The sequence below is a fragment of the Gallinula chloropus genome (genome assembly GCF_964237585.1).
Source record: "Gallinula chloropus genome assembly, chromosome: 14".
Taxonomy (NCBI): domain Eukaryota; kingdom Metazoa; phylum Chordata; class Aves; order Gruiformes; family Rallidae; genus Gallinula; species Gallinula chloropus.
The window spans coordinates 18,603,515-18,631,480 of NC_140099.1; the positions used below are offsets into that span (position 1 = coordinate 18,603,515).

The following is a 27,966-nucleotide window of genomic DNA, read 5'->3' on the forward strand; positions in this document are numbered from 1 at the left end:
ATACAGCCTAACAGAGGAGGCTTCTTCACCCCAAAGCCATCTGTTCAGTAAAGCAACCTCGTGGCACCATTAGGAGCTGCTAGTTGAAATGGTGTCCCTGTGTCACCTTTGACCCACAGTTGTGGCACACTTTGCAGATCTGTAGAGATGACTTTGGAGCTCAACATCACTAGCTGGAGGCATGAAGCACATCTTTGCATTCCACTCAGAACCAGACATTTCTATTCAGATAGACTCCACCATGCACTGCATCACACACAGCGTATCAGAAAGAATTCCTGGGGCAAAACCCCAGTGTGTTTAAACAAAAGCTTCAAGTATTTCCTGCACAGCTCTGAAACAGTTCAACACCCCCATAAAGGCCTTTCATACTGTGCTTTAAAGGTGTTTGTGTGAACTGTAGCCTAGCCCTTCGTGGCACAGTAGTATTTGCTTCTTCACCCCACGTTACTCTCCACACTGAACAGCCCTTTGCCTGGCAAGGATTCAGTTTGGTTGTTAACATCACACCACTTTAAAACCAAAATAGAACCAGGTGTGAAAACAGCTCTGCCCTTCTTTTACAGTTGGGTTTTTGGGTTTTTTTTTCTTAAAAATAAATAAAAAAGAAAATTAATGGAAGATAAAGATGGTAACTGAAGTTGCAATGTGAAAAATTTGTTATACATCATTTTATGGACAAACACCAGTAACAGCAACACACACACAGAGGTCAAGAACACAAAGCTGATGCTACCCTGGTGCCCTGTGCTAAATGTTATTCCCAACTGGACATCACTGGGGTAAACACTAGCTAAACCCAAACTGATGCTGAACACAAAAGTCAGCAGGAATCTTTCAATGATTATCCCTGTAAAACATCTGGCATAAAATCTGGGCGAGTACTAACCTAGGATAAAGGCTTCTAGCAGGACTGCAGTAGCTTTAGACTGTTCTGGATTAGTTGGGGGGTTTTTGTCTGTTGATTCCAAGAGGTGATCTCTACCAAAAAAACCAAAACAACAAACCTCAAAAAGGAAGAAGAGAAACCTAGGGAGAAAGGAAGCAAAACCAGGTGTGCAGTTGTTGTGACATCAGCAAAGCTGTAAGGGGTTAATACCACTAAGAATGTCTGTGTGTGTGTCCCCTCAGCCATCACAATTGGGAGCATCCAAAGATTCACTTTGGAGGTTTTAAATGAAAAGAAAGTCCATATGCATAGAGAAAGATTGTATAAAGGACGTTACCTGATCTCTGCAGCAATCAGCTGTCCCCAGTGTTTATAATTGGCTTTAATATCAGAATTGAAAACAGGCAAGGAGAATTAGACAAAGTGCAGAGAATGTGACAGAGGGCAGGGACACAGCTTGCAGTAAATGCTCTTTTATTACTTAGTTCATCAAACCATTTCAGTTTTCTCTGCAAGATCTGAATCTGAGCAGCAATACAGGCGTTTGTCTACTGTAACATTTCCACAGGGCCTTGTATGACAGACCTGGTGCACAGGAATAATGCTTAGTGTGTTCCAGTCATGTGAAAACTCAACTGTGTTCTTAAGAGCAGGAGTGACAAATTGCTTGTAGTCATCTTTTCGTTACTCAGCTTTGAGTGCCATGCCTGAAAACAAGGAATTTCTCAGGGAAAGAAAAGGGAGCTTGTATTATTATGTGTTGAGAATTCATCGTTACAGACTGCCAGAGTCGAACGACAGAACCATTACAGCAGGTTTGGTATTATGTGGTTTACGATAAATATTTTATGAGGTTTGTTTATTTGGTGTTTAGACATGAGGAGTTTTTGATGGTTTGCTAGATTTTGTATAGAAATAGCTTTAATTGAGTACCCAAAGCTTCAGAAAAATAAATATTTCAGTAAGATCTGATTAGAGACATGCAGTAACGAGAGAGGGATAAGAAAATGCAGTTAAAATATACAAAAAGAACACCATTTTTCCTAAAGATTTTGAATCACTGCTCTTTCTCTCTACTAAAGCTAAAACACCAGCCCTTCAATAGGCAGTGCCACTATTCAGCTGGTAGGGAAGATACATCTATTGCACTAGAAGTACAAAGCTAAGAAGAATGCATATTTTATTTTTAAACTTATTTACAAAAAGATATTGCACCAACCCATTCTCCTTTTTTCAGTTTAACATGTTAAGGAAAAGCCTGTTATTTACAAAGTTAAAATCAGCAGTGCAAAAGCAGACTGGAAGAAACCAGAAATAATAAAGTTTATTTAAATTGCTAAGTACAGTTTATTACCTGACCATAGCCCATATCCAGTATGACCTAAACTAATCTGTATTGTATCTGTAACTTCAGAAATCCTTGCACTGCTCTGTAGGCACAACCCTTTTACACAACAGTTCCAGAAGGCCTATGTAAAATGGAAAGGCTAACCACAGCTTAACTTAGTAGCTTTATTTCTCCAGGGAAGCAGCACTCCTTTAGGTATACTGAAAAAGCTACACAGTATTATACATCTATTTGAAGAGTAGAGATAAATCAGGCATGACTGTTTTAATTCTTCCTAAAAACCATGAGGACAAGTTTGCTGATAGTTCAGGACTGATTATTCTAAAGACACTGCCAGTCAGTTACATGAGCACAGTACATGGTCCTCTCCATCTATCTGCCGCTGGGACTGTCATGGTGCATTTCTGGGGTGTAGGTAAGTAGAACGATCATGACCCAGAGATGAAGCAATGCCTGGGGAAAGAAAAGAAAGACCTAAGTTACCAGCACTGACAATCATCACTCACAGCAGCAGTAAACAGGAGAGCTCTAAATGAGAGTTAATAACACTTATTTTGCAGAAATGCTTTGATCAGATTGCTTTCATTTTATTTAGATACTCCTGAAAAAGGAATTCTTATTTGCAAAAGGATTCAGAATCTCAGTCAGATTCTGAAGAAGCCATCTGCAGAAAACTAAAGATTTTATACAAACATCAAAACTAAAGCAGCCTGGGTTCCTACAGATTTGTGTCCTCCAGCTTCTCTCCCTCCAAGCCCCAGTAACTCCAGCTGTTCTCTGGGATACCCAGCCCCCAGCCAGTACACAATTTGACTGCCTCAAGCCACTGGTAAGCCACTACTCCTGCTGCAACTGACTGCTACAGGCTGTGTAAAGCAGGTGAACTCTGCTTTCCTTATCACACACCAATTTGAGTATTTGCATGAACTTTTTTAGGAGTCTTAATTCTCACTCAAATTTGGCTGGAACAATCCCATTAGAATAGAAGTTGCTGTGGGTGCCACAAGAGGTAACAGACACAATGCCTGAGACACGTTTGTTTAGAAAACAGAGAAGTTTAAAGTTACAAGTTTCAAGCTGAAAAAGGGTAGCTGCCACCAACTGCCCAATATACAGCTCCTGTCACTGAGCTGCACTTCACGTTGCAGCTTAGGTCTTTAGTTTTCTGGTACAAAGCATTTTATTCATATATTGATATTGAGTCACGAACAGAAAGAGAGACGTTAGGAATGAACCAGCCCTGCTCCTTCCAGTCCCTAGCAGGCTGGAAGAAGCAACTGCAGGGAGAAACTGTCATTTTCTTTATTCACGTGTGTCTGCTTCAGAACCTGAAACAGTGACAGTTGTTCTTGGAAACTCAGTTCAGAAGAATCATTACACGTTCTGAAGCAACGTGTTTGTTTCTCAGGGCAGACTGCACACCTTCCTTACCAAGGGTCACTTCGACTGACAGACATCTGCCCTCCAGTGGAGAGCGGAGGAATTTCATTTTTATCAATTGCAAGTCTGACAATCTCACCTGGTAGGGATGAGCAACTTGTTATTTGTTTAACTCTAGCAGGAAACACCTTTCTTGCGACTTTTTCAGCCACTCAGTGTGATCATTAGTCACTGAGCAAAAAGCGAAGTGCCAAATATTTTAAAAGCTGTAACAGATGTCATTTCCCTAAATGTAGTACAGGCAGGTGTCGTGGGTTAACCTTGGCAACAGATGACTGTTATTCTGTATTTTGGTATTAAAACCCTACTTTTACAGCCTTTTAAATGGTAGTTATATAAACATCTTTAAGACTGCTATACTAAAAATTCCTGGGAAAAACTGAAAACTGCCATGCTGTTAGGTAAGTACTATTTAGTCTGCTTCACAGAAAGATATACTGAGCTGTTAGTTAATTATATAGCCTTCTGAACATCAAACATCTTGCAATTTAATTTTAAGACATAAACTGGCTATAGAAATCTTCCATTAAACTTCTAACTTTACAAAAGCTTACTCACCATGTAAATGATTACAAAGACTCTTGCTATGGGATACCGCCTCAGAAAGATTCCCAGCCGAATGCTACACAAATACAAGAGGAGAAACAAAACCCACCAGTTAGCACCATTCCTCAAACACCAGCTGTTACACATATATGGCTTTGTTTCTGACTTGATTTTTACTTCATGTACTTAAGACATTAAGTGGAGTGAGGAAATTCAGACAATGAAACATATTCCCTTAAGTTTTTCTGTTACATGCCAGGCTCAGTTTGGAAAAGAGCTGACTCAGGAGCTGTACAGGTATTTTAAAACTCACAAATAATATAGTTGTCAAATTTTGTTACTTTAGGGGCTGTCATGAATCTTTCAAAAAGATTTAAGCAATTAAACCCCCTGGATTCCTTTGAAAAAACAAAACAGATCACTACAAATCCTATTTCATCAGATGAAAAGGACATGGGTTTTCCAAGTTTACTGCCAGGGTGCTAGAAGGCACATGCATTAGATGTGTGCTTAGTAAAGTCAGTTAAAAAAACCTGTGCACTTATGTGAGTATGATAGTGCTAATGAAGTTTGGTATTAAAACATCACAAATATTAGGTCACAATCATGGAAACCCCGATATTCTTCACAATGAAATTAAAGTGCCATTGAAAGCATAAAGGACTTTCTATCAAGGTATCCTGCTTTCAAAGCTTCAAGAAATCTTAACTAATTCTGGTTTGATTTGAGTTTTGGAGCTGCCCTTTGTTGTCAGTATTGACAATTAACCCAAGTCAGAACCCAGAATTTTGTCTAGGTCAGGATGCCTAAACAGGAGTTAAAGAACATGTATGATACCCCCTGCTAACATGCCCTTAGAGTGTTTATCACAGACACACTCAGAGCCTCTGAAAGTTAAAAAAGGTAGAAGATGAAAAAGCTTAGGGGTTTTGTACATAGTTTAGTGAACCTCTTGTATCAAACTCTGCAAGTGTGTTGTTTAAATAAGTGACTATAATTTACAGAAGCCCAAGGATATGAACATCATAGGAAAGCACAAGTGAACCAGGTCAACAGGAATCTATACCCTACTTCAGCTTCAGTATTTTTTCTTCTACCTTCATAGAAGCAAATCAAAACAGAAGGTCTGACAGGTGAGAACTGCAAAAGGATCCCAGCAATGACAGAAGTTACTTCCTTGGGACACTCTTACCTAAACTGGTCTATACTGCTGGCAGCTTTGCGAACTCTCCCGTACATCCCAGCCACGTCCGTATCCACGTCACTGAACAGGACGGGAACGTTACGCATACGAGCACCTACTGGAAGAGGAGAACAGCAAAAGAATACATTACTCTCAAACCAGCTAAGCCAAGTAAAGCAAACCAATAGTGTTTAACAAAGATAAAACCAATAGAATAGTAGTGATTAACAAGACTTGTTAGTGTTGCTTCGCTGAAGCAGAGGAGCCCGTTTTGAGAGCAGCATTCTTCACAAACTTACAGTCAGGTCAACTGTTTCTTCAACTGAGTTTTTAAATTTATTTTAGTTCACTAGATGGACATCTTAATATTCAATTCTATCATGTAATAATTGTTATTATGTGTATAAAATGAAGGGTTTAATGCTGTCAGAGTTTCCCCATTTGGTTTTATTTCTCAGAGTAAAATTTTGATAGCATTTCTAATACTACGTTGTATATTCCAACAATTTCTACTTTATTTACATTTTTACCATGTATCAACTTCATGAAAAAAAATCTCTCATAAGTCACCTCTGTGCAAATAAAACTTACTAAAATTACTTTAAAACAAGCCAAGAGGAAATACATCTCAAATTAATTAGTTCTGCTACCTTATTGCTTTCTTTAACAGTTTTTCACTAGCAGAGAATTAAGTTCTGGATTGCCATTTTACACCTTTTGATGGTTGCCCATAGCTTTAAAAGTTACTCACCATACACACAAAACAATAAACTTTGAAAAACAGCATTTCAAAACCACGGATTAACTCCTAAAGTTCTGCTAGATATATGGGATGATTACTACACAGTATAGAAAAAAACCCACCTCAGCAGAAACAGTACTTTAAGCTGTTTTTCAAGAAAAAGAAAAATCAAGGAGGAAATTGATTTCAACCAGAAATCTGATCAACTCTCAAAATAAAGTGTATTTTCACTCACTTCCCAACCCATTTTTACAAGGAAAGACTTATATCCTGCTTCTGACATTTAGTTTAAAACCCAAAAGACAGATTTATTTACACCTGTGACAGTATTTGTAAATATGACTGTTCCAATAGTGCCACAGTGTTGAGAATTAAAGATGAAATTGGCTTAAAGTCATTTACACATAAAAAGCAGCTTGTACTTTTTTTAGGATACTGGCTGCTGTTGACAAGGTCTCTGGCACAATATGCATATGTTCAGCATTTTTTTTCCCTTTTAAACTCAGGCTTTCAGGGAAAGGCATTAGGAAACATTAAAGCTTGCACTGCCAAAAGGATGAAGTTTTAAGTGTTATATTTCCTTATTTACCTTCAGTACCATCAATGCCTGCCATATTAATGGAAGGTCCATTAGCACTAGTGCCTTGGATAGCCTTCAGCTGTTGTTCAAGTCGTTCCAGTTGATAGACAAGGGAGTTTTTCTCTGTGCTCAGGCTCTCTAACATGGTTTGTTTCTGAATTAGTGTTTCCGTCAGCTGATGAAGCCGATTTTCTAATTCTGTCTGACCACTACTACTTAGAGTCTTGTTTGTGAGCTGAAAAGCAAAGAAAAGAAAAGAAATAATCAGAGCCAGTTCCAAGTCTGATCAACTGACATATTAAAACTCTAAAAAACCTAAGCCCTCCAAGACCCAAGTTAGCACATCACAGAATTTTTATGGACTATCTGCACGGTTACCCATGAGCACAATGAAGAAGCAGCTTCATACTGACAGCTGCTAAAACAAGATTTTACATGACACAAGAAGCTATGTATAAATGTATTCCTATGTTTTCCATCTCTGAGCACATGAACATTTCTGTACAATCATGAAGTTTGATCACAGAAAACACCACCCTGCCTCAGAGCTGAGTTTAAATGGTAGGCACAGGAATAGTGAGATAATCCAGTCTGGCTATCCTTGTAACTTCACAAAACAACTGGGGACATAAAATGTTTTCAAGTAAGGAAGGAAAAACTCAGTACTAATGGGGAGAATCTGATGCCATGCTACAGGGAAGCTGCAATGAAAATGGTGAATACACAAGATACACCTTGCAGAAGAATTGAGGAGCACTGAGGCAGAAAACATGATTGTACTAGCAAACAGAAACTGCAAGGACAGCAAATGAAGCCATGGATCATGTCATTCAATTTGCAGAACACATGTAAGGCAAATGTGATCTCCAGATTAGCCATATGTGCAACAGCTCGTTTAATTCACTAGTCTTGGACCTCAGCCACTTACAGCATCATATACCACAAAGATGCAGCTTCAATAATGAAAAAAACAGCATCAGCAGGAACCAGAGGCAGTGAGATATCAAAACTACAAATCAGATGCAGTGCAGGTGCAGGTAGTCCTGGAGCTAGTATTACGAGAAGAATCATCTGCCAACACACTCAAGAAATTTGTATCAAAACTTCAACTTCCAAATCCTCTGACACTGTAAGTGTGCAGCTGGCCTTCCCTGACACCATGCTATCAATATAGACCATTTTCATTATGCTAAAATAATGTTCACAAAATGATGCCAAGGAGTCTGTGCTATCAGAAGGTTGCAGAAAGGATTAGCTTGAATCAAAGAAAATAGGTCCATAAACATACTGGCAGGACTTAGTCAGGACTTAAACACTAACATCCCTAATCCAGCTGCTGGTGCTGAGTGAGGACCAGCAGTGGAGAGTGGCCAGGCTATCATACTGGTCCCACTGCCACTGTCAAGAACGAACAGTAGACTGGATGGATGACCAAGCCTGTAGGATGGTACTCATGTTCTTACTCCTGGTTTAAAGGATCTTTGCAGAAATCACAAGGAGGTAATCGAGCACCAATGACTTTTTTTAGTTTTCAAAACGAAGAATGGCAATACAGAACCACCTCATCAGGTCTAGTTGGGTAACAGGTTGATATTTTTTTTCCTCCCCAAAGACAAAAGCACATGGAATTATAAATTCAGCTATTCACTATTTCACGCTGCCCTTCTTGTACTCCCTCTACTCAAAACTCTATTTGGTATTAACAAGAAGTTCACTATAACTCATTAGCACTCATTATGTTTCTTTTATATAGTTTAATCAAACTAATAGTTCTCATCACTGTTTTCATAACTTAAGGTGATAAAGCTATTTTCTATATAAACAGTACCTGATTTCTGAGCTTCTGAATTTCTTCCTCTCTGTCTTTTATTCTGCTTTGCAAAGTATTCTTTGTTCGATACAACTCTTCTTCAGCGTAATGGAGTTCCTATAACATGTATCACAGTCACAAATAAAAGATCTGACAGGTATTTCAAGAGACATTCTCTTATCAGGAGCTTCAGGGTAGTTTCACTACATGTCCTTGTACAGTTCCTCTCCAGCTTCCAGTTCGAGGGTAGTTTACCAAGATACAAACAATTTCACTGGGACAATGATTTATGTTCCTTACCAACAATTATTATATTGCTATCTTGAACTTATGTCAATAACTTAAATAATTAGGAACTACTGTGGGAAGATCTCTGTTCCTTATATAAACCCATCAACCCAAGATACCATTTTTTCTGAGTGTTTAAAACCTTTGGCATGTCTATCTATGGTTCCATTTGACAATTATCTTCCTTTAAAGTTTATGATAAATTAACACAAGAGATGTGAAAGGGGAAGGAATAACAGTAAGGGACAACTTACTGAACAGCAAATCTAACTGAAAGTTTTGTTACTCCCATGATTTAATGGTTATTTTAAACTCCAACTGAAAGACCTCCCATGTTTACCTTTTAAATTAAGGCAGTCTTCAAATCACTGGATCATTTCAGCTCTACATTGCTACAGAAAACAGATTCTCCCTTCAAACTATCAGATGCACAAAAAATAACACTTCTACTTATTTTCCATCTTCAGACTCAGAAACCTTATGGCAATAGTTAAAGGAATTCCCAGATAGAACAGACCACAATGTACTAGGTATCAGTGCATGCAATTACTTTAAAAGCACAGGTAAACGTGTGTCATTTAAAGAAATGCTTCATTTTTTGTAAGAACTCAAAAGGACTTCATTTTTTTTAATTGACATCACTTTTTCTATAGGTAGCATTGACTTAAAATATACCTCTCAGAAGGGCAGGAGTAACAAAATACAATGTACCATCTGCTTTGATATAATAAACATCAGCTATCCATCAGAAGCAGACTTCAACTCCTGCCTTTTAATTAGTTCAAGCTGCTAGCAACTCATTAAAATGTAATTTCTGGAAGGACAGATAATCCTATAAGATAAATTGTTCCTAGCAGATACAGCGCTCTCTCCTGCTTTCTTCATTATTAACACTCTTTACATGAGCTTTTCCTTACAGAAAAAAAATTGTAAAAGGGTGCAAAACATTTGTGTGATTTTACTGAATAGTAAGTTTGTTCACATAAAATATAAATTTGCCTTCACCTTCCTCCCTCACCCCATTTTTGGCACAAAACCAACTGAAATCAAGATGAAGTTTGCTTAAAAAGAAGAACAATTTGACTAAAATCATTAATATAATTTGTCTTATGGAGCAGTCTGGAAGTGACAACATTTAGATTCATAAATAAGTTAGCAAAAGGATTTGAAAAAACAATCCATGCACTGGAAATACAGTAACACTTTTTTATGAGCAAAGTCTTATGTAGTAACTCAGCACATGAAGTTCCATTGTAACCATTCTTGGCATTTCAGTTTCTTGATTCAAATAATGGTTACAGATGTACCCACATTCCTGTTGTTCCCTGACTGAATAAAATCTAGGATCTTGTGCAGTCCTTTGGGTCATGTTTATGTTCTCTATTTAGCAGGAGTAGCTGGAAGGCCCTGTTCGTTGCTTAGCACTGGTTGTATTTTGTTGGCCTATTGACATTCATTATGCTTTTGGGGTTTTCTTTGGAATACTAGACAAAAAAATTACCCAAATACTGGTTAAAGCTACTCTCTTATTAAGCCAAATGCTTTACTGATGACACCACATGACGCTTAAAAATAGACCAATTAGTTTTCAAGAATTCCTTACCTGTTTTTGCCGTTCTAGTTCAGTTTCTGTCTCTTGCTTGGCCATTTTATGTGCTGCTATTTGCTCTTGTAGGTCTTGGAGCTGCTCTCTCACTGACTCAGCTTCACTCACTTGCTGAGTCTCCATATCCTGAATTAACAGAAACGTTACATTCAACTAGTACTGCAACCTGTCACAGGTAAGGGCAACACAAGAATTGTATGTGCAATGTTGCAGCAAAGGAAAACGAAGGTGAGTGCATATTGACTAAAGACATTTGGTCATTTTACACAGAGTATTTTTACTAATATAGTAATAAAATAAATGCATTTTGGGAACATGAAAAGCCTCTGTTTTTTCCCTTCTACTGCCTACAGGCTAGAACTGTGTAAAGTAGGCTTGCGTGCAACTGCTGGGTCGAGCCAATTATGCCAGCAGATGACTCGGATTACAGTCGCTTCAAGGATTAGTAGCCCTGGCAGGAAAGGATATAGGTGATCTCTACAGAAATCCCCATGCATGTTTGGAAAGAAATGCTTCCCTCAAAAGGAGCACACAGCAGTGAGGAAAGAAAGAAGTAGTGTCTAAAATACTCCTCCCACAGGACCTGATGTGGCAACAGAGAACATGGAAAGAAACTGGGTATCAATAAGCACTCATCTCACCTTGAGCAAAAGTTGGCTCACCTTAATACTAGGACAAATAAACAGCAGAAGTGACCACCATAAAGGATACAAGAGAGCAAGTCCATTTTGCATGGTTAACTACAAAGCCTTATGCATATAATCTTAGCTACCTGCAGCTCTGTTCTCATCTGTTGTATTTGTCCCATGAGTTTTTGTATTTCTTCTCTCTGAGTGTCTCGCTCATGTCTCAGTTCTTCCAGCTCCATTGCACTTGCAGTGTTGCTATCCAGGCCTTCAATACCAGACCCTTCTTTTAAGCTGTTTATCAACTTTTCTTTAGACTGAAAAAATAAATTAATTTATTATTTATTGCAGTATTTAACAAGTGCTCAACAAGAATACACTAATATTACTTTGCTTTAAAATTCAAGTATAGACATACAGTAAAAGAACTGCTTTATCTGTTTTTTTTCAGCCAGCAATGACCATACATGTTTTGAAATGAAAATGCTTTCCTACTGGTAATTTTTCTGACTTCCTGTATGCCATAAGACTGGATTTACTGAAAGCCTGTGTTACCTGAGGAAGAGTACAGCTCCTCTCTTTTGAAGTACCTGGAATGTTAAACATGTCACTGATGGTAATTCTGGCTTCCCAGTTACCGTAAGAGAAAAGACAGACACTAACAGAGACTAAAGACAAACCTGACTCCCTTTCAGTCCATCATTTCTCCTGATAACAAAGCCAATTAAGAGCCAAATACAGCAATAACTGTTCTCAGAAAGAGGATGAACCATTTTATTCAGAGTCAACTATGTTAGCTCAACATTGACTTCTGATGTCATGCTTCTCATTAATCAAGATGATGTAAAGCCTGTCCTTGGATATAAGGCTAAATTCATTATTCTCAGACACTTTTATTCTCAATATTTTGCTAACTTTTTTTAAAAAAAAGACTCAACCTGGCCATATTTGGATTTAGTATCTTCAACAGATTAAATAGCACAAAACTCTGCACAGAATACCTAATTTTGCCACTGATTCCATACAACCTTTCAGAATATATGAAAATATCTTCTTTGTTTTACACATAAGTATCCATTATATGTTATGCTTTTGCCTCAAGCATAATAGAGCAATACCCTTGCCTCAAGAATACCAGGTGTGGAACAAATTGTAGGTTACATCTATTTATCTATCTGCCTAAGAGAGGACTCTTGGGTGTGTAACACAGTGACAGGCGTTACACAGTAAGTGCAATGGTTCAGCTGAACTTTCATTTACAGATTGAGTTTAGAGGTACAAAATGCAGGATGGCAGCTGTTTGTGTAAGTCTCATTAGAGATACACCCCAAAATATATTACAACTCATAAGAAAAAAAACCCAAACAGATTATTTCAAAGCATAATACCTTAAAAAAAAGTTAAATGCACAAATCAAACTGGATTTCTTTACACAAGTGCTTACTTGGAGTATGCGAGTCGCTTTCTGTTTATACTCTGCCAGTTCCTGTTTTGCAGATTCTAGGTGGCTTTTGGTTACTTTGACTTGCTGCTGAAGATCATCAGCTCGCCTCTTCTCATCCAAATACTTTCTTTCTGCTACAGTTATCCCTTCTGCCAAGTTCTGACGGTCTGCTTCCATTTTACTTAGACGAGCTGCAAACTCATTCTATTAGCAATAAAGAAACAATACTTTGTGTTTAAACACAGTCTCAACTTTAACCTAGAAAGGAAAAAAAGGAAAGCTTAAAAGCAACTACACATGAAACACCACCTCCTATCTACCGCCTCCAACTTAAAGGCACATTAGTGCCACTTAGAAATAAATCCTGCTTGCTAAAGCAAGTCCTAAACAGTATCAGTTAAAATATGCATTTCTTTCCCTCATCAGAAATAGCTCTTCTTATTATTTACATTTATTTGGTTAAAAAAAAGCACAAGCTTTCCCCTCCAAAAATATATCAAATTTAGTCTACCATATTTTGATGGAGTCTAAAAAAACCCCAACCAGACACCAATCAAGAACCTCACGGATGCTATTATACATACCAAAGGCAAAGCAAAGTGTGAAAAGCAGTTTCTAGCAATGATGTACTTGCATCTTTACTGCAGAAGTGACCCTCCAGCATAACATTCTTGATCATGTATTGAAACTGTGTAACGTTTCATTGTGTAACAACACAGCATGGAAAATTAAAATTATTTAGCTGTAAAACATGTTCTAACATTAAGTCAGTATAAGAAAACCCTGGTAAATATCAGCATTAATCCTAAAATACTTCTAATCATGATGCTTTTAAAATGACACAGAAATAATAAACTAGCATCACGAAGATACTTAAGAGTAATGGACGGCACATCCTTCCAAGCACTTAGTACTCTGGTCAGGAACTGAAGACAATGGAAAGAGAAAGCATTTGGAACCTCACAGATTTAATCTCAAAAGCAGAGTTGGAAACTCTTCCTTACTCTTCACATCTAACCTGCATTTGTTTGTAACTCTCTTGCTCTCGCTTGAGTGTGGAGTCTGCATCACGCAGCCTCTCCTGAAGAGTCTGAAGGGCTTGATTTTGCAAACTGCTCCCTTCACTGTGGTCCTGTATTATCCTGAAAGAGAAATACATGTATTAATTGAAAAAGAAGAAATCTAGTGTGATTTTCACATGGAAATATAACAACCTGGTTTTCAGAGCAGCCTTGCAAATCTCCGTAGTAAACTACTGAATATGGCTGGCTACAGGTGCGAGGCCAGCAGTCAGTGGCTCCTGCAGCCCCTCCCTGACCTATGCTCTGCAGTATCCAACTCCAGATTCATATCTCAATGCCGAGTTAAGTCAGAAAAGTCTTTATATTTGACAATAATTCAAGACAACAACATTTTTCTTGATCTTCAGCTTCATGCATAAATACATTTCGTATAAAGTATTTCAATAACCAGGCAGTAGTTACCCCTATTTAATACTCATTTGCTGCTTTCACTACCAGCTATAACAGGCTCAGAGCAAACTTTAATCCCTGTATTTCAAATCTTGAAACAATCCTCTTCCTCAGTAATTTATCCATTTTTATTATTAAAGAGATTAAACCGCTCAAGCCTATTACTAGCTGCAAATGAATGAAGTATGAAATGATGAAGTACCGCGATTTTTCACTCTGCAATGCTTCCAAAGCATCTGTACGAGCACTTAAGAGCTGATCAGCTTCTTGCAGTCGCACTTTCAGCACCGCCAGCTGTGAATCCTTGGCACCAACAGCTTCTGTCAGATCATCAACTCGAGCTCGAAGTTCTCTAACCATTCTGTCACTCTTTGAATGGTCAACATTCCACTTCTCGACCCTTTCCCTGGATTTGTTCAATTCTGCAACATAAAATGTTTGAAGTTTGTAAAAGTAGGTATTGCAAGGTCTTGTAAGTGGTCAGGATGCACACATCATGTTTCTTAACAGAAAGAAATTAACTATGATCAAGTTGAAGTAACAAACGTCAGACTGGCTGTCAGAGCAGGTCTGTCATACCTTTACAATTCTGCAGGTAATCTCAACACAGGCATTTCATTCTGTGTCACACTGTGTGTGACAAATTTCATCTGCCCCACCCCTTGAAATGGCATACTAAAAGCCCTGTGCAAGCAAGCCTTTGGAAACCTCTGCATAAAGCATCATCACATGCAGTTCAACGTGACAATAAGCTCAATGTAAAAACCAGCAGAAAAATATACTAGTGCTGAAATAATCCCTGAATACTTGCTGAGGCTTTACTCAGAAATCACATATTAAGCTTCAATGGAAATTACAATCCTCTGGCTTACACAGTTACTTTCAAAAGACCTGTGGTCCCTCAGTTTTAATCAACGTTTGTGCTATCTTTGTAGCAGAACAAGCCTTTAAAGTTTCTCCCAGCTGATTATTCCAAAGCCAAGAATCATTTTGCTTGAAAAGTCACACGTGCAAAATTAACCAGAAAGATTTTATTATAAATACAAAACACTACCATAGAAACAGCAGTTTTCTAGTTCACTAGCATTTTAGTAATATGTCAGAGTTTGGTTTCCAAAGCACACTACCTTCCTGTGTTTCTTTGGAGCGCTGAACTAATGAAGCCATTTCTTGATTTAAAGACTGAACTTCATTCCGCAACAGCTGATTCTCCAGGCGAAGATTGGATAGCTCATGGGACTTGAGGTCATCACTAGCTGAAAGGCTAGGGTTAGTCACTGCACTTGAGGGTGAATCCTTCACACCATCCACTTGTGCTCCTAGTCCAGAATCTGAACTGTCTGGAGTTTCTGAAGAGAGAGAGAGAGATGCAAGTTAGAACTAATATATGTACTTACAAGTTGCCTTCATATAAACAGCAATTCTATGTTCTGCATCAGTGGTTTTTTTTTTAAGCAAAAAAAGCTTATATTGAAAGGGATGTGGAGCTGCCTCTCCCATGGGACTTGTACAGAACAGGACTATTACAGAGCACACATTCACCATGCCCTTCTGTTAATCCTGCAAGATAAGACATGGGAGTTACTGAATTTATTATTACATTAATGTTAAATTGAAGATTTCAAAACATCCCTACTTTTTTATGACTATGCTGCCCAGAGATGTCTTCAGAAGGTGAGAGAGTGACAGAAGAGATGAAATATACGTAATAACTAGGGGAATTTTTAGTACAAGCTCATTCCAGTTTTCTATTAAGATTTTGAGAGTGTAAGTTTTATTTTAAAAGTCTGTTCAGACTACACTTAGTCATTTTGACATCAAACCTAATTATGCAACTCAGCCACACAGCTACATATTTTAGATACCTTTATGCAAAAAAACAGTAATTTTGGCCAAAACATCAGTTACTGATAAGTCTGCATCAGTAATAATTCTCTCAATTTTTGTCAAAAGCACTTTTACCATGACGAATCAAGCTGCAGTGATTTAAAGCAGAAGCATGATCCTTCCTTTCTCTAACAAAAAAAATATATAGGGCAGATATACTGTTAATAGAGGGCAGACAAATTGTGAAAAGCTTTTTGCCAATGAAAAATTAATGCTTTAGATTATGAAAACCAAAATATTTGCTTCACCTTGTGATCACAAACCAACTTGCTCCACCTTCCTTGTCAGCATTGCAACAGCCCCTATCACCCAGAGCCCAGGGTGCGGGGGCAGGCTATTGATTCTGAACAACAGCACACCAACAAGTAGCAGCAGTGACAGCAACATTCCATCTGCATTTTCTCAACCCCCTTTCCTATTTCAACAGTTATAAGAAGTGTAATTTCTTTCCTTTTGACATATTTAAATAGTTTCTGAATTATCAATTTATCCTCATTCCTTTCTCTGGAAAACTCACTAGACTTATGAAGCTAAGGAAGCAAGAAATTAGCCACTTGTAGCATATATTAGATTACATCCATTATTAAACCTTATTGAAGAATTACAGACCCAGAAATACAAAATATTCATATCCCCCTTTGGATCTACAACTTTTCACCATATTTAATACAGTTTACAATTTTTTACCTGCTCAAAGGAGCAAGCAAATAATATTCCAGCTGCATAGCTTAGAAACAATATAGCCACTTGCTTCATTTTCACTGGATAAACAGCAAAGTAGCACAGCAACAGCAAGGACTGAGTGTATATTGGACAGTCTGACAGAGAACACAAGCTCCTGACACTTCCCAGACACATTTTCCTCAGTATTAACTTTTGACCACCTGGCCTAGAGGCTCTTTTGGGTGTCTGGATTTAGACTGCAGTAACAAACTACTGGCAAACGGGAAAGCTTTCTCTATCAAGCTTTCATGCTTGTAGCTCTGTAACAGCCTATCCACATCCAACTTCCCACTCTACGAGACAAGCAAGTCTGACAGCTCACCCCTCTTCCACAGTGGAACATAGAAAACTTCACATCACCTCACATGGTGCACTGGGCAACAACCAACAACATCTACCAGCTGGTCAGTGTCACTCTGTCCTATGTGGCAACAACATGAGCCCCTGAGGGATCAAACGCAACTGCACCTGTGCTTCTATGTAGAGATGGGGGGGGGCTGATGCAAGGTTAGATCATAACTCAGGAAGGTCAAGGTGAGAAGTAGCAATGAGTGGATCAATAAAGAAAGGATTTTGGTCTTAATTATGCAGCTTGTCAAATTAGCATGGTATCCCTGTGATGAAAAAATGTAACATACTCCACACATCTGCCATACTACAACCACTAAATTTTTCATGAAATGGCAGCAAATCCATTACCCTAGCCTTACCCTAGACATATCTGAGTTCTAAATATCTCTAAGTTCAATACTGTTTAACTACCATTGCCTTGGCTCCTGATGGAATTGTCTTCAGTAGTTTTTGCACTCTGCGTGCTGGTAGACACAGAACTAACGCTCGAAGTCCGAGAGTGATTCTGAAGGACAGGTGCCTTGCTCTTCTCCCTTTTAGAGTCCATCCTTCCATTAGGCTCTTTCTCTGAACTGTTCAGAAAATCAAACAGCAACTCATCATCAGGTTCTGACTTCTTTCTTCTCACAAAATGTGAGGAAGCTCTGGGTGTGGAAGCACTTTCTACTTGAGAAGCAACCTCGGGAGATGCCCTACGTGCTGGTTTAACATTTGCTGTTCCTGCTAGGCTTGTGGCCTTCTGCTGTTTAATATTATCAGCTGCAGAGGAGATGTAGGCTGCTTTGGAAGATGTCTGGTACTTCAGTTCTCCAGTATGCTGGCGCAACTCGGAATATTCGTGGGCAGAGTCCAACTTCTTATTATCATAAACTGCACTGCTCGTTGTGTCTTTTTTGCTCAGAGCAGATGCAGCTCCTTGATCCACTCTGTTGAGTAGATCCTCTGCCTTTCCAGCGAGATCAGCAAGCCAAGACATGATGGATGTCCACTGATACACTCTACAAAATTAAAGCTTCAGGAACATGTTCTGCAAAAGACACAGAATGATTACAAATCACACCAGTGTTGAGGCAGGATGTGTGGATTACCTGAAGAACTGCTGGTTTAACCTATTAAAGCGATGATTATTTTAACACTTCTCTCCTACTCACTTGGTATCTTGCAGTTTGGGTAACTGCTGTAAATGAATCAAATCAGTTTCTGAGGGAAAACACACCAAAATAAGGCATAGCTATTAGACCACTGTATCTGCTCCTGACACCAGCAGTTGCTACCAAGTGTCCAGCCTGCTAATCACTCTCCAACAACAACAAAACAAAGCCTATACCCGTGTGACAAACACAGACTCCTCTGGAGGAGGAAAAGCAGCCAGACACTTCCTACAGGAACAGATAACAACAAAGCCTTAGGTGTCTGGCCTGTTCGTCATCTCGGACGGGCGGAGGCACTTCACCTCACCAAACTTCGCAGCCTGCCGTCCCCTCTGTGACAGCAACACGGGGGACAGGCGCAGGCCCCCGCCTCACCACCAGCCTGCGAGACGCACAGGCGACGTGTCCCTCATCCCTGCTTCCGGGAAGGGCCCCTTCGCCCCAGGGCAGGCTTGCGAAGGGCCCCCACACCCGCGGCGGGAAGGAGGAAGCACAGGGACAGGTCTGACCGGGCGGCAGAGGGATGCTCGGGGTGGCCGCTGCCCTCCTCCCCCCCCCTCCGCGCCCACCCGCAGCGCGGCTGCCTGTCCTCGGTCTGCTCCCCCCGCCCCGCCCCCCCACTCCCCGGCGGCCCTCAGGAACGACGGAGGCCTCAGCACAGCCCGGCCTCACCTCCTCCCAGCGCGGGAGACCCCAGACCCGAGGGGAGTCCTGAGGGAGGATGGGGGGAAGGGGGCAGCGGGCGCCAACAGTCACTGCGGGGCCGCGGGCCGGTCCCGGCGGCGTAACCCCATCTTCCGGCAGACGTGGCTGCCTTCCGGCAGGCTGCGCGCATGCGCCGCAGGGAGCTGCGTGAGGTGGCGCGTCAAGCCCCGCCCGGCGGGGGGGGGGGGGAGGGGGGAGCCGAAGCGAGGGGCCCGCCCCTGAGTGCTGCTGGGCCTGCGTTCCCGCCTTGCGATGGCAGGAGGAGCTCCAGCCCCGCATGCCAGGCGGCAAGGAAGGTCTCCGCAGTGGTCCTGCTGCCTTTCCTGACACAGGGCGTGAGGATGGCGGTTTATAGAAACGGCTGCTTGGCCTGACAGAAACTGTCCCTCTGCCTCTGCCCCCAAACGGGGTGTCCCAGGCCTGCTGCAAGACTGGGAATCCTTTCCCCTTGTCTCTGCTCCTTGTCTGACCAACATGCGGGCTCTGCAGAAAAAACAATGCAGAAAAAAACCCCCATGTCTGTAGTCATGTCCCAAGTGATTTCAGTTCCTTTCCCTCACAAACCACCTTTGTTCGCAGTCCCAGAGTCTTTTTTCCTGCCCCAAGTGAATCCATCTCGTTTCTGAGCCCCACACTACTGCTCCCCTCCTTCTTCCAGCCCTTGACCCCACCCCCCCTGTTTATTCCAGCCTTACTCACTTTACTCTGGCTTTATCTCAGCGTTGTTTCAGCTCTACACTGTGGTGTGTAGCGCAGCTCTAGCTCTACATCTTCCTTCTTCCTTCTCTCAGCAGCGCTGAGGGCTGTTGACAAGGTCTTAAATCAATCACTGTCATTGGTCACAGTCCCCCTGCCCAGCTGTCACCATCCCCAGAAGTGTTGTCCCCCAGCCACAGCTGCTGATGCAGGCCTGTGTCCTGCACTTTGGTGACCAATGTGCCTGGAGCTCCACCTGTGGTGAGGGTCCCACGGCCCTAACGCCCCATCCCCCCCCCCACCCCAGCCCCTGCCAGCAGCAGCAGTTGGGGATGGGAAACAGGTGCTGGCTGGGTCTGCAGTTCCCCCACCCCAAAAGCTGTGCTGAACCTCAGCAGCCCCTCCCCACCGTTCCAGGCCAATACAGAGCACTTATGTCTTTGGTGGGCTGGAAGCACCCACGAGGTTCCCCCTCCGGTTTTGGGGACAATCTGGGGGGGAGCACCCACCCCAGAGCCCGTGAGTGCTTAGGGAACTGGGGGCACCTCCCGCGGGACCGCGGGGCAGCAGCACCCACCGGTGAGAGTCTTTATTTCACTTCACTGTTCTCGCTGCGTCTGAGCTATGGGTGCACGCGTCGGATTTCCACAGTCTTTATTGGCGTCACGAGTTGTTACTTAAAGCCCGCCCTCCTCCCCCGACCCGCATTGGGGCTCCGGCCCCTGGCGTCCCGCGCCTGTAGCGGTCGGGGCTACTTCGGCCGGTGACCACGGCTCAGCGACATGAGCTCCAGGTCCTCCAGGGCAGGACCCCGCTGCCGTACACAGCCCGCCCGGGCCGAGCCCCCGCCCCTCGCCCACCCAAGTACGCGACTCCCGCGGCGGCGCGGCACCGCCTCGCTCCGCTCCTGGCGCTCCCCAGCCAGGCTCACCAGCGATCCTCAAGCGGCCGAAGCAGCACCACTCAAAACCCGCTGCAGCCGCCGCTTCTCACTGACAACAGCGGGACGCCCCCGCCCTTTTTAAAGAGCCTGACCACGCCCACCGGAGCCCGCCCGCCTATCGGTGCCGCTCCCATCTTCCGTTCTGGCCCAATCACGTCGTTCCTTTTTCAATCCGGTCTCCGCTCTGCCCAATCCCCGCCCGCCGTTTCAATCCGGCCCCGAGCTGGGACCGGCGGGGCCGAGACGCCTCGGAGTCCCCGCGCCCCCGCTCCTGTCGGGGTCCCGCAACTTCGCCCTCGCTCGGGGAGCTGTCCCGGGGCGGGGGGTCTCGGGCAGCTGCGGGGCGGGTCCGGGATGGGCGGAAGCGGCCGGGAGCTGGAAAGGAACGTCCTCCCGGGCGCGGAGCCGGGCCCCCGCGGGGCGGCCGCCCTGAGCCCAGGTGAGGGACGCCGCGGAGGGCCACTCCAGCTCCCACACGCTTCAGCCCGGCCCTGCTCCGCAGAGGCAGCTCCAGCTCCAGCACAGGCATCTCGGATCCAGGTGCTCGATGCTGCAGGGAAGAGATGCTGCTGCTGCTGTTCTGTGCCGCTCCGGCCAGCAGGATCCTGTGCTCCTTCTCTCTTTCACTGATGAAAGTTCTGGCCCGGTGTTTGATCAGCTCCTCTGCTGGCTGAGATGTGCTGGCTAAGGGACCCTTGTGGGTGCTCCCCCCTCATCTAACAGACCCTCTGCTTTGGTGCAGATCCAGCTCGCTCAGCCCTGACTGAGGGATGCTCCGGCCCCACCGCAGCCCCAGCTTGTGCCTGCTCCGGCTGATGGACACCCCAGCTCTCTGGCAGCCCCCCCGTTTGGCTCCTCATCCTGCATGCTATGGCCCGGAGAGGTTCCCACTGCTTTGGCCCACGGCTACTCCACCTCCGGCCTGTGGTGCCGACTTGGGCTTTTGTGCCCCTCCTGGCTGGCCACGGCTCAGCCCCTGACTCTGCATGCTCCAGGGTGAGTGAGGCTCCGGCTGCCGGACGAGCTTTCTCACTCCCTCTCTTCTCCGTGTAAAGATGTCTTTTTGGAAGTGCCGAGGCTGCTTAGCGCGGCGTTTGTTCTGTAGGTTTCAGCTTGCATTTTGCACGCGCTCGCAGACTCATTCCTGCAGCTCTGGCCCCTGCACACTCCAAGGAAGAGACACGTCTGCTCCTTCGAGCCTCAGGGACTTCTGCCCGGCTGCAGCTGAGGGACACCCCAGGTCCTGCACACTCCAAGGAAGATGTGTTCCTGCTCCAATCCCGCCCGATGGACACTCGGCTCTGCACCCCCCAGCTCAGGGGCTCTCAGTTCCGTCTCAGAGCTTCTCTGCAGCCCAGGTTGTACATCAACCACTGCCATCCCTCACACAGCCCCCTGGGGCTCCTCTGAATGAAGCGATGGCGCCCCCGTTTCGCACAGATCCTCTCAGACGCTGAGCTTGGCCTGGTACATGCCAGCATCCCGCACTTTGGGGGCAAACGCGGCCGCACCCCCACCTGCGGGGGTCCGCCCGAGGCACACGGGGCCCGCGGTCGGTGGGCGCCACCCACCCGGCTCCCAGCGGCCCCGGCCTGGCTGCCCTCTGCTCCGCGCTGGCGTCACCGCGCACGCACCCCCCAGCCTCTAGCCCCGCCAATCCGGGGCCGAGACACATCCCGGCCCCGCCCATCCCGCCCCACCCACGCGCTCCCAGCGGTTCTCTCTCCGGTCCGACCCAGCCCAGCCTGTCACGCCGCCCCGCCCCGCCCCCGCCCCGGCGGCTTCAGGGCCGCCCAATGGCGTCTTGTCCTTTCAATCCCGACCCTCCCGCTCCGCCTCCCGTCTGTGCCCGTCTCCCGCCGCCGCCGTGCCGGCAGAGCCTTGGCCCCGGCGCACGGCGTGGGAGTGCCGGGCGTGGGGCCGCATCCCGGATGCTGTCGGTTCCCGATCAAGCTGCCGCGCCGGGCAGGACCTCGGTTCGCGTCGGGCTCTGGAACAGCACCAGTTGCCTCTGTCCGCAGCCTTCGTTGCCCTTGTGAAGTCCCCAAGCCCAAACACGTGGCCGTTGGGCTTGCTGCCTGAGCCGCCTTCTTGGGTGCCTTGTGCCCGTTAAGTCCCCAGAAGTTGCAGAGTTGGGTGGTTACCCGTCTCCAGGCCGACTTCGGTCGCTGTCAGAGTGCCACCCAGGCACTGCAGGAGCGGAGTGGCTGTCTCCTGGTCTGTTCAGGCCTCCAGTCCCTCTGCAGGTTGGCTGCCAGAGTGGGTCAGGAAATCCTCGGGGTAGCTGTGTCCCTGTCAGCTGTACCTTGCGCCCTGTTTGTGGGCTTTCCCAGTCAAAAGCACATAATTTATGACTCTTTTTTTTCCCAGGGGTATGCCAGAGAAAGCATCTTTTAAATGAAGCACTGTGAACCACTGATAATTTTCCTCCAGAGCAGTCAGCGCTGGATAAGGATTTGCCACTCCTGGGTGCCTGTCTCTCTCAGGTCCTGTGCCAACCTGTACTCGCCGTTTGGCTGTCGTGCTGGTAAAAAAGGTGTGTGATATTCTGATTCACACTCTCTTAGAATCTCCTGTTTCAAAAATTTACCGATCAACCTTTTCATTCCCTGTTTTGCCTCATGTTTCATTGGGTGTTGTTTAATCCTGACTGGTTTTGCCATTTCTTTCAATTCCGTTTTCACTGGCTGTGCTCCTCTAGACTTTCCTGGGATGTCGGTTTCCCATCCCACGAGGACCAGCACATAAGTCACTCATTTCTGGGGGAATTTCTGGTATCTTTTGGCTTTTAACAACAATTCCCCATTTTCGAAAACAACTGGCGTGTTCAGTGTAGAGGATAGATTCATTCCCATGATGGGTATTGGACTTTCTGGAAGGTACAGGAACTCACCAGTTCAAATTTTGTTTGCCAGTTGTGAATTCAAGGGGTGTAAGAAGGGCCAGTTTCCCCCATTCCCTGTGGTTCCCACTAGATTTGCCGTTTTAATTCCGATTTTTTTCTTGTGGGGGTCTGAGCTTTGGGGGTGTTTTTAATTGGGTTTTGTGGCTTCTGTAGTTTTGGGGCTTTGGGGAGCGGTTCTAGTTTGTGGGATTCTTTGGGTATTGTAGTTTGTTTTCTGCATCTGTCTCTGTCTGGTTCCCTGTTGCCAGTTTTTAATTCCTCCCTCTCCCCGCTGTAGCAGCTCTGTACTGGGGTGGTGCCATGTCTAGCCTGCCTCTCCACTGAGGTCAAAGGAGATGGCTTTTTCCATAGTGGCCGCATCTCTCAGAGCTGAGCCTAGAGTCCCTTTTCTTGCTTTTTCCAGGGTCTTCAATGCAACTTGGATCCAGATGGAAACTCTTGTGGCAAACTGGGCTGGAGCAATAATGTCGTGGTTTTACCCACCTGAGAGCCGAGATCCATGCAGCTGCCTGCTCTTTAAAGGAAAAAGAGGAGGGGGAGAAGGGGGGGGGGGGGGGAGGGAAGGGAAGGGAAAAGGAAGGGGCAAATAACCCCAAAACCAAGAAACCAAAAGCCCATGGGTTGGGATAAGGATAGTTTACTAAAATAGCAGAAAGATAAAATATAACAATGCTGACAGGACTTTAGAGCAAAAGATACATGAAGCTGTTGATACACAATGCAGTGTCTCACCAAACCCACAGCTCAGGCCGTGCCACCCAGAGCCGTCCCGGACCCCGACCGTCCCCAAAACCCGCGTGTCCCGGAGCCGCCCCTGCTCCTCCTCCCACCAGCCCCCCTTTATACTGAGCATGGTGTCATTGGCATGGAATACTCTCTTTGGCCCGTTTGGGTCACCTGTCCTGGCTTTGTCCCCTCCTTTCTCATGAATAGAGAAATATGAAGAGCTGAGAAAGTCCTTGACTGCTTGACTCAACTAAAGCCATCAGGGTGTTATCAGCACTGTTTTCATTTTAACTCCCAAACACAGCATTCCATCCCCTGCTACAAAAGAAGTGAACTCCATCCTGACCAAAACCAGGACAAATAACTTTCCAGTAAGCAGTGATGGGGTCTCTCCCATTATGTGGGATTATTAGGCCAGATTAGATTATCTTCCTGGATATTGAGGTCGGAAGGGCTGTGGGGAGAGGGGCAGAGAATCTGATTTTCTGCATATCTCCCCCACCCCAGCCATCCAAGTATTCTTCACACATGCTCACACCCCTCTTCCTTTTCTTTCCATCCCTTTTTCCTTTACTACAGCCTGTGCCATGTGGGTATGGATGCCAACCTCTTTCCAGTCACCTCTTTGCTCTTGAGATCAAACCTCCCCAGGCCAGGCAGTGCCTCAAACAGCATGGTAGCACCTTGAAAGCGAGACACGTTTCTCCTTCAGAAGGAGACAGGCTGGCTGGCTGTTGGCAGAAAGCCCACTGCTGGTTAATTGGAAAAAATTTTAAATCAAGTTGGTATTTTTTCTTTAAACAAGACATCTCAAATGGAGTGCTCAGCATCAAAGGACCAAGAGGAGCGGCACAGAAATAGCAGCAAGAACATCTAACAAGGCAGAGAACAAGACTCCTGACCCTGGTGAGGCGAGTGAGGGAGACAGCACTGCCAAAGTCGTCATCTTTGAGCACAGGAGAATGTTTCTCCCTATGACTTTTCTAATTTCCAGCAAAGGGAGAAGCACAGTGGTAGTATGGCAACAGAATGGAAACTGTTCTTCCAGAAGGACCCCTCCTTATCTAGCCAAATGTCTTCTCGCTGAGGCTGGTGGGCTCTGAATCCAGCTCACAAGAGTACGAGCAGCACACCACGATCTTGCTTTTAATATCTCTCCTCCCTTTCTCCTCTTGCTGCCTGGTGCTGATGGGTATTTGATCTCCTGGGCTGGGATTGGGATGGCAGGAAGCCCAAAGTTTCAGATCCAAACTCCACAAGATGGGAAGAGTTTCACATCCAAAGAGTTTCAGATCCAAACACTTCCAATCTTGGGGAGTTTGGATCTCACACCGGACATTATTATTTACCCTTTCTTGTCATGGCCACAAAAAGTCCAGATTTGGCACACAGAGTCAGTCTCTAATTACAAAAATGATCAACAAAAATCTTCTCTGAGCTGTCCTCCTTTCCAGCTGACCATTACAGATCCCTCCCTCCTCATCTGACACCGAGAAGCCCAGCGTTGTGCTACCAAGCAGTTGGTTGTAAGCAGCTGTGAGGGACGTGGTGGTAGCAGCGTGTTCACACTGCACACTTATCTTGTTGGTTGTGAAAATGTGTTATAATCATATTTTTCCTCGCTGAGGCTGCCTCTGTGTGGTTTTAACAGTCATCTTAACTATAAACTTCTGTTTATTTTCCTCTTTGGGAGGTGCAGTCCCAGATGTGGGGCTCCCCACCTCGGTAACAGCCAGCCCACAGGGCGCTGGGACAGACAGGCTGTGGTGAGGATGGATGTGCTGGGTCACTCCCAGGACCTCTTTGTGGTCACGTTGTACTTTCCTTCACCACTCTCTGCTGTTGCTGGTGGCCCAAGGAGTTACATTGAGCTACCTGCAGAGCAAGAACTGGCTGATCTCTCATGCCCTCTGTAAATTCAAATGGAAACCTGTTTGCACTAACAAACTATGGATTTATTCCTCCCTTTGCAATAAAAACCAGACTCATTTTAATATACTTTCAGGGAATAATTGAGTCAACAATTCTGTAATAAGAGCTCTGCCCTCTGTTCCACAGAGGGTGTTCTCTCTGGCACACATATCTACATTTCTGTTGTGAAGAGCCCTGTGCAGCTTGCCCACACACTACTTACCAAGGGTGCTATAACTGCTGTGTAGGCTGATGCAAAATGTTCCTTCACCCACAGATCCCTGCCTGCCTCTGCCTGAAAATGTCATTGAGGAACCAAGCAAGACGCCATCAGAGAAGCTTCTCTCCTAGGAGGCCACTCCAGTGTGTTCCCTCTCTCCTGAAGGTAGGAAATGTAACTCCAGGTCAGAAAGAATTATCCCAGGGTAAAGCACTCTCCTCTGACAGCCTCCTCAGCCTCCTAAATCAGGGAAGGCAGCAAAGCAAGCACGAGGAAGCCTTCACCCCAATCATCCCAAATGCTTTCTTCAGCCAGAATATGCTGAATAAAACCAAATATTGCGGGCTGAATCAGGAGCCCTGCAGGGAGGGGGTGATTATCAGGCTTTAACATTGTCAGGAGTGATACTGGAGAGCACTACAGGAGGCATTTTTTGGTGATCCTGGTAAGTGATGGGGTAGGAAGCAACACACAGGGCTCTGATACCCACAGATGTACAGAATCACAGACTCACAGAGCTGTAGGGGTCAGAAGGGAGCTCCAGAGCTCATGGGGTCCAACCCCCTGCCAAAGCAGGGTCCCTAGGACAGGGCACACAGGGCACTGTCCAGACGGGGCTGGAATCTCTCCAGAGAAGGAGACTCCACACCCCCTGGGCAGCCTGTCCCAGGGCTCCCTCACCCTCACTGGCAAGAAGTTCTTCCCCACATTGGTGGGGAACTCCCTGTGCTCCCACTTGAGGCCATCGCCCCTTGTCCTGTCCCCACAGACACTGAGCAGAGGCTGCCCATGTCCCCCTGTGTCCCACCCTTCAGCTATTGATCCCCATTGATCAGATCCCCTCTCAGGCTTCTTCTCTCCAGGCTGAACAGCCCCAGCTCACTCAGCCTTTCCTCAGAGGTGAGATGCTCCAGGCCCTTCAGCATCTCCGTAGCCTCCTCTGGACTCTCTCCAGGAGATCCCTGTCCCTTTTATCCCAGGGAGCCCAGAACTGGACACAACACTCCAGGTGGGGCCTGACCAGGGCAGAGCAGAGGGGGAGGATCCCCTCCTGTGACCTGCTGGCCACACTCCTTTTAATGCCCCCATGATCCCACTGGCCCTCTCAGCCCCCAGAGCACACTGCTGGCTCATGGCCACCCTGTCACCCACCAGGACCCCCAGGTCCTTCTCCACAGAGCCCCTCTCCAGCAGGTCACCCCCAGATGCCTGCTGGCTTCTTGTGCAGCCCCAACCCGGTGATGCGCATCGGGCAGGGATGAAGAGGGAGCTGGGAAGGCTGTTACACAATCCCATCTCTGCTGCAAAATCAGTTGGAAAAGTGGTGGGATTTTTGTGTGTTCCAAGGAAATACATGGAGAGGGTCTCATCACAGGCGATACGCAAGTGCATTTTGGATGCTGGGTGTAGGACCCCCACCCCACAAGAGCAGAAGATGCGAGTGATGGGGGGGAGAGTCTAAAGATCGAACATCAAACAAGGGAAAAGTGGGACCCAGGGGGCTCAATCAAAGCATCAAAATCAAAGGCCAAGGAGACGAGAGGGGGGTTGATAAAATGGGTCTGTAAAGGAGCAGTCCTGCCACTCATTTCCCTGTGTTTTATGCTTTTCTCCCACTTTGAACACCTGCTTAGTCCTTTGCGTCTCTTAGAATCAAAGCTGAAGCTTCCAAGTCCAATTCCTACAGCGTTCCTTGTGTTTCAGCAGATGTACAGCACAGATCAGCGATGCACTGAACTCTCAAAGGGATTTCACCAAGTTCGGAGCAGCCGTG

The 27,966-nt window shown here is 45.0% G+C and overlaps 1 protein-coding gene across 1 annotated transcript; it reads right to left on the reverse strand.

Annotated features, from left to right (window-relative positions):
* Positions 1–1,364: 1,364 nt before the first annotated feature.
* On the reverse strand, positions 1,365–18,892 carry GOLGA5 (golgin A5). Its single transcript, XM_084270416.1, has 13 exons — positions 18,759–18,892; positions 17,347–17,962; positions 15,102–15,323; positions 14,177–14,396; positions 13,521–13,644; positions 12,503–12,706; positions 11,205–11,375; positions 10,430–10,558; positions 8,557–8,655; positions 6,738–6,963; positions 5,416–5,521; positions 4,236–4,299; positions 1,365–2,690 (listed from the first exon to the last, which is right to left on the reverse strand). Exons 2-13 carry the CDS (start codon positions 17,909–17,911, stop codon positions 2,610–2,612), a joined length of 2,211 nt encoding a protein of 736 aa, XP_084126542.1. The 5' UTR covers positions 17,912–17,962; positions 18,759–18,892; the 3' UTR covers positions 1,365–2,609.
* Between the last annotated feature and the right edge of the window lie 9,074 nt (positions 18,893–27,966).

What these genes read in the sequence shown, in the direction of transcription:
- GOLGA5 (XM_084270416.1), bottom strand. Translation starts at nt 17,911, where the DNA reads ATGTCTTGGCTTGCTGATCTCGCTGGAAAGGCAGAGGATCTACTCAAC. An exon ending in AGAGTTACAAACAAATGCAG is followed by an intron (nt 12,707 to 13,520) that starts GTTAGATGTGAA and finishes TATTGCTAATAG; the next exon opens with AATGAGTTTGCAGCTCGTCT. An exon ending in AACTAGAACGGCAAAAACAG is followed by an intron (nt 8,656 to 10,429) that starts GTAAGGAATTCT and finishes TACATGTTATAG; the next exon opens with GAACTCCATTACGCTGAAGA.